The sequence below is a fragment of the Myxocyprinus asiaticus genome, chromosome 31 (assembly GCF_019703515.2).
Source record: "Myxocyprinus asiaticus isolate MX2 ecotype Aquarium Trade chromosome 31, UBuf_Myxa_2, whole genome shotgun sequence".
NCBI classification, from domain to species: Eukaryota; Metazoa; Chordata; class Actinopteri; order Cypriniformes; family Catostomidae; genus Myxocyprinus; species Myxocyprinus asiaticus.
Genome location: NC_059374.1, coordinates 4164726 through 4173735, shown reverse-complemented (window position 1 = coordinate 4173735; position 9010 = coordinate 4164726). Strand labels below are relative to the sequence as shown.

Below are 9010 nucleotides of genomic sequence, written 5' to 3'. Positions count from 1 at the left end.
ATATATATTTTTTTACATTTGTCAAAAAATAAATAAAAATACAAATAAAAATCAGTCACAATGCAGAACACACACACTAAACCTAACCCTCACAGAAACCTTTTTGCATTTTTACATTTTCAAAAAAACATTGTTTAGTCACTGTAAAAAATGATTTTGAGGTTTAGTTGTTTCAAAGTCATATTTAAAGTTGAAACAACTTTCAGTTATAGATTTTTTTCAGTCAACTTAATAAGTTAAGTTTTTACTGCTTCAACTAGACTGGAAGTAGATTTAACTAAAGTGTTTGCTGCCTCAACTTAAAAACATATTTTTAATCAAGTGAATAACAATTTCACATTCTCAACGACGCTTATCGCGAGATCTTGTGATGAGCGCAGCAGACAGAAGACATTTGGGGAATTTGTCCACGGTGCACATACAAGCTTAAAATCTCCGTCGTCAAATTTGGTAAGTAAATATTTGTTCATTTTGGTTTAATAACTTGTAAAGATGACATACATTGTCTAAGAGTAAAGGTATTGTTTAAATAATCGTAGATGTTAGATCGATCAAATCACCCATAACCGGACTTGGTATGGGAAGCATGTGGGAAGACTAATGCGTGGTGGTGGTGTAGTGGGCTAAAGCACATAACTGGTAATCAGGTTGCTGGTTCAATCCCCACAGCCACCACCATTGTGTCCTTGAGCAAGGCACTTAACTCCAGGTTGCTCTGGGGGGATTGTCCCTGTAATAAGTGCACTGTAAGTCACTTTGGATAAAAGCGTCTGCCAAATGTAAATGTAATGCAAGGCATACTAAACTTAATGAAAATTCGAATTTACATACAGTTCTAATGATTATATGGCTTGGCTATGTGTTTATATTAATTGTTGCGATTATATGAACTATCCACCGAGAGAGATTTTGCTTAACGTGATATGCAAAAGAGCCTAATGCAAGTGTTCACTCGCTCGCTGACTGATTGAGATGAGCAATTGAGATAACACAGTAGCTCATTGGCAGTCAAAAAGGACATTAATGATTAACATATGATCGATTAATTGTCAGTAATAATTTAACATATTATGCTTAACGATCGTCGATTAATCAAATTGCGCCCAAATGTGTTAATTGATCATCTGAGCAGACAGTAATAAAGCTGCTATACAGACATTCGCTGCTAGAGGATGCTGCCTTAGATCTCGCAGGAGACATGAAGAACACACGTGCACATACGTGTTTATGTCACCGTAATCTGCGTTGGAGCAGTCTCTGTGTGAAACTTGTTTACTGCATTCACCATTGGGTATTTCCTGCATATAGAATTATGAGGCGGCCGCCTCCGTCAAATTTCGTGCTGCCTCCGACTGTCGACGAAACTCTTGGCAGGCAGTCACGTGCACAGATAGACCCCAAGTGGTGCTCAAGCACCCGCCCTCTTTCACTAGACAAGTGCCCTTTTTGCAAGTCATTTCTTATTTTGTTATTTATATTTTAGTTTTTATTCAAATTTGGCCCTTGGCATCAATTCTCAATTAAACGTGTGCCCAACATCTATATTTAAGTTGTAATTCTGCGAGACCACACAAGCCCCTGCCCCTCCCCCTCTTTGACATTCTTTGTCACAGCCTCCACACAACATCAAAGTCTACCTGACCAGCCTTCATTTGTGACAGCCAGGCAAGGATAATGTTTGCCCTAAACTTCGACATTGTTTGCCACTGCTGTGAAATAAAAAAAAAAAATCTCCATAGAGCCAGCACAACTTAGGCAATAGCCCTCCATTAAGCTTAACAGCAAGCAAGCTAATCAGGCGTTGGCTCAAAATAGCATCGTGCAGGGCTTGAGTTGTTTTTTATATTGATAACATAACATAGTCAATCCTCTGTGGTCACCTGACTTTTTCCCTGATAACAGCAGAAAGAAATACTCCGTCATTTTTGGTCATACAGATGAGAGTATGATATCATTCGAAACTTTAAAGGTTTTACTTTTATTTGTGTATGCTCACAATAACAGCAAAACGTTGTGGTTTTGTAAAATAAAGAAATCATACAGGATGCGCTTTCTGCCGTCTCGGTCTCCATGAACTTCTGTCTGGAGCGCGTCACGAAAATGAACCGAATCTCAGCGTATACTTGCCTTGCAGACAAGCCAATTTGTAAATTTTTGGTTGAAGAATTTTTTTGAAAGAGCCATACCACAAACTAATAATTTACTATTTTCAAAAACAAAGTTTTTCAATAAAATAAAATGTTTATATTGCCCATAGACTACTCAAAAACGTATAGGTAATATTATGCAATATGGAATTGAGTACACGCGTTTGTGCGGGTCTCCATAAAATTACTTCATTTTACAATTGTTCATGAAAAATGTGATATGTAAAAAATATTTTAATGATAATCGCATTATATGGATATCCGATTATATGGTCAACCCCCAAGGTCGGTGAATATTTTTGCTTTATTGATTTTGCTTTAAAAATTTAATTAATTTTTTGAAACATGAAAAACTTAAAAGACATTTCTAAATTCAAATTGCACTTTAAATGAAACGAAAAAAGCAATTAAAATAACTTAAGTGTTTAAAATATCTTATATATAATCACCTCCCCAAATCCAAATATTTACCATCTCCAATGGCCCCATTTGCCACCAAGCAAGTATCAGTACGTGGCAACAGGTGAAAATTACTAATAGCATACAAATTAAGAACTAAAGACAATTATAAATGTAAAGATGTTTCAGAAAATGTTCAGGCACATGGTTTCTCTTACCACTGCTACACTGATGTCATGCAACTCTTCTTGTCTTTCCAGCCCAACGACACCACAGTGACTGATCGAATTTCAGCCTGCCTGGCAGACATCTCGGCCTGGATGAAGGAACACCACCTGCAACTTAACCCAGCCAAGACTGAACTCCTTGTCTTTCCAGCCAACCCTGCTGTTGAACACAACATCACTGTGCAGCTGGGTGCAACTACAGTAACACCTTCCAAAACGGTCAGAAATCTAGGGGTAACCATCGACAACAGACTCAATTTCACAGACCACATCTCAAAGACCGCAAGATCATGTAGATTTACACTCTACAATATCAGGAAGATAAGACCCTTCCTCTCTGAATTGGAGTGGTGGTGTAGTGGACTAAAGCACTGAACTGGTAAGCAGAAGGTTGTTGGTCCCCACAGCCACCACCATTGTGTCCTTGAGCAAGGCACTTAACTCCAGGTTGCTCCAGGGGGATTGTCCCTGTAATAAGGGCACTGTAAGTCGCTTTGGATAAAAGCGTCTGCCAAATGCATAAATGTAAATGTAAATGAACATGCCACACAACTGCTTGTCCAGTCACTTGTCATAACTAGACTGGACTACTGTAACACTCTCATTGCAGGCCTCCCTGCATGTGCAATTAGACCCCTCCAAATGATCCAGAATGCAGCAGCACATCTGGTCTTTAATGAACCAAAGAGAGCACATGTTACACCACTCCTTGTCTCTCTCCACTGGCTGCCGGTTGATGCACATATCAGATTCAAGGCTCTGATGCTGGCATACAGAACAGTCACTGGGTCTGCTCCAGCATACCTAAAATCATTTATGCAGAGCTACGCGGCCACTAGAAGACTGCGGTCAGCTAAGGAACGTCGCCTTGTTGTACCAACACAAAGAGGCACCAAAACACTTTCAGCTTCATCATACCACGATGGTGGAATGACCTTCCCAACTCCACCTGTGAAGCTGACTCACTCTCTGTCTTCAAAAAACGACTGAAAATACATCTTTTCCATGAGCACTTAACCAGTCATTATTAAATAATAATAATAATAATTTCCTGTTGCAATTTAATCTGTTTTGAATACTATTCTGATGCTAGTGAAACTTTGTAATATGGCACTATTCATACCACTGTCTCCTTAAGATGATTCGCTTTTGTTTTCCTTTTTTGTAAGTCGCTTTGGATAAAAGCGTCTGCCAAATGAATAAATGTAAAGATAATTATAATAATCATCATAATATATAAGCCTAATAAATTCCCTTGTGTTCCCAAAAAAAGCTGCCAAATGTGTGTTCTTATCAGATGTGTTTGTATTGCGTTTTGGTAATACAGTTTATGCTGCCTAAAGAAAAGAAAATAGGACAACATTTTAGGTTCAAGGTGGACGTGTCTTGTATTATTTTATGATTTAATCACTTTTGTCTATGTTTCTTTAATACAAAGATACCTGAATATATTACTGAACCTGTAGAGTTGCGTTCACAATGTGTAAGAGCGAACTGCTCTGTGGAAATAAAGTGAAACTCACAACACCTCCTGAGATGGTCTGAGGTCATTTGCAGCATTCTCATAGATTACATTATTCTTCCAAACAGTTTTCAGTCGAATGAAACAGAGAAAAAGGAGTGATAACACTTTACATGCGCTTGCTCCACGAGACAGGGTTCTGTTGCACGCCTCTGAACAAACAGCGAATCAGACACGAGCACTGACGGCTTTTCTTTTGTCTGTTCTTAAAAATATAATAAAGTGTGTTTCTTCAAGCGTGTCTCTAACTAACAGCATTTCTTGTCATGTGTCACTCTGAGACGTCTTACAAGTCACCCACCTGTTGCAGGTAGATGAGCAAAATTACTTTCGCATGAAATACATTAGGATAAGGAGCTCGCAAACTGGATTGAGCCTCATCGCATTTTGCACGTGGCGGGTGCTATATCACACCCTGGATGCACATAACAGCTAACAGCTAAGATCAGTAGTTATTGGAAAACGAGGCCCAGAACTCGATGCATGTGCGTGTATAGGAGAAGCGCTTTCATTGCACTCGTGAATAGTGGAGCTCACTGCGCACATATAAAATCAGACGCACATCAGCGGCTTTTCTTTAGTCTGTTCTTCAAAATATAATCACATTTTGGGGGGCCTGGGTAGCTCAGGAGTAAAAGACACTGGCTACCACCCCTGGAGTTCACTAGTTCAAATCTCAGGGTGCACTGAGTGACTCAAGCCAGGTCTCCTAAGCAACCTAATTGGCCCAGTTGCTAGGGAGGGTAGAGTCACATGGGGTAACCTCCTCGTGGTCGCTAGTTGCATGGTCTGCATTTATCAATTCGTAAATGAAGCAAACATACACATTCAAAATCATGTTTGATGTTTTACAAGTTGTGTATGATGCAAGCAGGAAGCAGCAGCAGAAAGACAACTTTACTGTGAGGTCACAGGCAAGCATAGTTTGCACGAGAACATGTTTAAGTGAAATTAGGTATTTTTCATGAAGAATGTTCAGGTTTGCATGTTACCCAGCGGTTTGCCGTTTGTCGCATGACCATACTCTTAGATAAGCTGTTCGAACACAGCAAAATATAAATAAATGCATGCAGCATGCATGCTTGCTCAGGTGGTTGCTGAGGGGTTATTTTCTCCATCTCTATCAGCTTGCAACATGATATGTGAAATGTGAATTCAAATAAATGTGAATATCATTTGTTGAAGTCACACATAGTGTGCATTCTAATCAGCTGGCTTGTATTGTCATTCTTCTTTGTTCCTGCCTTATTGGGGGATTTAAGTATGTCTATTCATGCAGTAGCAGCATATCTTACATGCTCACAGCAGCGTGTCTCTGCATCTATTGGCAGCAATAATCAGCAGCGGCGTAGCAGATCTAGTCCGCCAAGACCAAATACATTAGCATTGCCAAATTCATTAACATGTTAAAACTATTTCGAGAGTTGTCATGACTGAAATGTGGATACAGCATGGGTGGAGTGTTTTGCAAAGCTGAGAAAACTATACCTGTTTTAGAATCGCTTAAATTATAAATATGACGTGAATATGCCCAAAGACCAAAAGACTGTAGCATAAAATCTAGTGTAAAATACTCGTGTTTGCAAGTATCAAAAGTGTTAAGTGGTGTGATGTGCACTTTAATGGGAAATGTATCACTTGGTACAATCTGTGAGCAAGAAGAGAAGCAATTGAACATATAATGACAAACATCTGGTCTCAGCCCAAACTCATGCCAATGGTGTTGCTGTACATTTGGAACACACTTTACCCTTTACCCTGCCGAATGATAATGAAAGGTTGCAGTGCAGAGTTTCATTTATCAGACATTTTATGCCACATGGACTAAAGTGGGACACTTTAATGGGACTAATATGGCACCTCAGAAGAAGAGTTTATCCCCACTTAAAATCCTATTTGTTGGGATCTGAAGCACTGATCCCAGATCAGCTATATATTGCTTTGAACAACTAGAAAGGAGGGTTTCCTTCAATAAGATGCTTTTGATTGAATTTGTGAGCATTTTCTAACCGTAGTATAACCGAAGTATCATGCAAAATAAATACTACCTGTAAAAAGTTAGGAATAATTATGAAAGAATGCTCACCAAAGCAGCATTTAATTTCGATCAAAAATACATTAAGAACAGTAATCTTGAGAAATATTATTACAACTAAAAAGAATAGTTTACTATTTTAAAATATTTTAAAATGCAATTTATTCCTGTGATCAAAGCTGAACTTTCAGCATCATTACTCCTGTCTTCAGTGTCACATGATCCTTCAGAAATCATTCTAATATGCTGATTTGGTGCTCAATTATTATTATTCAGTTTTCAATAATAGTTCTTGTTATTATCAATGTTGAAAATCAATGTTTTTGTTGATTTAAAGTCACCTTGAAATCAAAATGGACATTTCTTAAATGTTTTCTTGTTTGAGAGGCAGTTTCACTCGGATATACAGTACGTCACAGTAGGGAAGAAAAGACTATTGCAAGTTTAGTCTCATGCCGACTTTAACATTTTTGTGGAAACGGTGACCGGCCTACATTTATTTCAGGATTCTTTGATGAACAAAGTTCAATGAACAGCAATTACTTGAAATAGAAATCTTTTGTAACATCATGTGTCTTTACTGCCTTTTTAATGACAGTAAAACTGTTCTAATTTAATGCATCCTTGCTGAATAAAAGTATTAATATTATTATTATTTTAAATCTTACTTAGCCCACATTTTTGAATGGTAGTGTATCACGGTTTCCACAAAAATATTACGCAGCAAAAACTGTTTTCAACATTAATAAGAAACGTTTTTGAGCACCAAATCAGCATATTAGAATGATTTCTGAAGGATCATGTGACAGTGAAGACTGGACTAATGATGCTGAAAATTCAGCAACTAACTTTCTTCATCCACCTTTCTGGACATTTCACTGCACTGTGATTCTCACTCATAAAGATTTCTTTCTTATCTACGGCTAAATTGTGGACACTAGTATGTATTGTGAGTGCACATGTAGTCTACTTTTTATTTCAGTTAATAGACTAAAAGCATTTTATTAAAAAGCAATGTCAGCCGAGGGTAGATTTTGATGAACATATATCAAGGAAAAACATACAGAGTGTTTAAATCATGCTGTATTATTATTGAGCTTCTTACAAAGGAGGTTTGTCTCAAAGCAGCTTTACAAAGTGCTGATTTGGAACAGATTTAGTTCACATCGTAGCTGTAATACATCTTTCCTTTGCCCACAGAAAAATGACTGTTTTTAGATCCGGTTCCCACCGTTCCACTATAGGAGCCCAAGCGATCGTCATACTTCACGTCTTTGTCCCACACCTCCAGCTGTAGATTGTCCTCAGATGTACAGCTTGAGAAGGGGTACGTTTGATCCCACGTAGGATCAGAGTTGCCCTGGAAATGGTTTGTCTCCTGATAAGCGCCACCGCACCATATCTTGACGTATGGATCGGGTTTGTTTCCAAGAGGATCACCAGTGAGGTCATTGGCTCGTAAACCATACACCACTACAGCAGCACTGCCAGAGTTCAGCTGAGACGCCAGCATCAGCAGGGCCAGAGACATCAGCCGAAGATCATAAATGATTGCCATGTCTGTCAGAAAGAATAGATGTTCGGTTATAATGAAGATTTAACACAAATATTAAAATGAGAACATAACGTCCATATGTTAAAAGTTGCAGGAAGCTGAGGTGTGATTCAGTGTTAAAGATGCCTTACCTCACTTGTATTAGATTCTGTATGAATGCTTCCTGATCCTCACTCCCTTTATAAAGCCAATTCAATCACATAAATCTTCCAAATGTTGATCAACAGGTGGTTAAATCCCATGCTGTCATCTGTTATCAGATTTGCTGATACAGTTTGTTTGTGTAACATGTTGGCAAATTTAAATTTGTCAAGTCAGCAAGAGTGAATAAAAATACTGTAATAATTCACTGTTCTGAGCTATAGCTACAAAAGCAGGTTTTTCATAAGCAGAAAACAGTTGCTGTTATTTTTCTACCTCCAATATAATTCTCTCTGCAATTGCAGACAAATTCAAACATTTAAGACTGTCGAAAACTTGTCCAAAACAGAATCATGATGTCTTCATGCAGACTCTAGTGCTTTGGTTTATTCATTCTTATCATTTTTAGAGCCATAACATCTGTCTTACTACTTTTATGCCATTTATTTCATTTTTTTGTGTTTTTTAGGTCTTTATTTTTTAAGATGGTGACAACTGTAGGTAGTCGGTAAAGGCAAACAAGAGCACCATCTGGACAGCTGGTAAATTATATTTTTACCCAGCAGCTAAAACTGATGTGCTTTCTGTATACATGAAGATTTGTCTTTCATATATTATTAGAAGAAAAAAAAAAGTCATTTTCTTTATTCATTTACTTGGTCAGGACATACAGTATGTCAGGACAGGACACAAAGTACATGTGCAGAAGCAGAGTTAGTACATTCCCTTAAAGCATGCGTAGCTCTTTATCCTATTTGATAAGCATAGTTAATAAGTTAGATTTGGGGCAAGTTACTTTACATGCAACTGTGTTAATCAGTGTAATCAGATTACTTTTTTCAAGCAACTTTTAGTTACATTTTAGGGAGTAACGCAATATTACTTTTAAAAGTAACTTTCCCAACACTGATGTTAATACCTGCCTAAATCGAATAAATAGCTTTCTGAATTTCATATGAATTTGTACACTGTTTTTGTAAAATT

General features: G+C 37.7%; 1 protein-coding gene across 1 annotated transcript; it reads right to left on the bottom strand.

Moving 5' to 3' along the window:
• Positions 1-7395: 7395 nt before the first annotated feature.
• On the bottom strand, positions 7396-7922 carry si:ch211-240l19.7 (uncharacterized protein LOC799219 homolog). Its single transcript, XM_051665735.1, has one exon. It carries the CDS (start codon positions 7886-7888, stop codon positions 7487-7489), a length of 402 nt encoding a protein of 133 aa, XP_051521695.1. The 5' UTR covers positions 7889-7922; the 3' UTR covers positions 7396-7486.
• Between the last annotated feature and the right edge of the window lie 1088 nt (positions 7923-9010).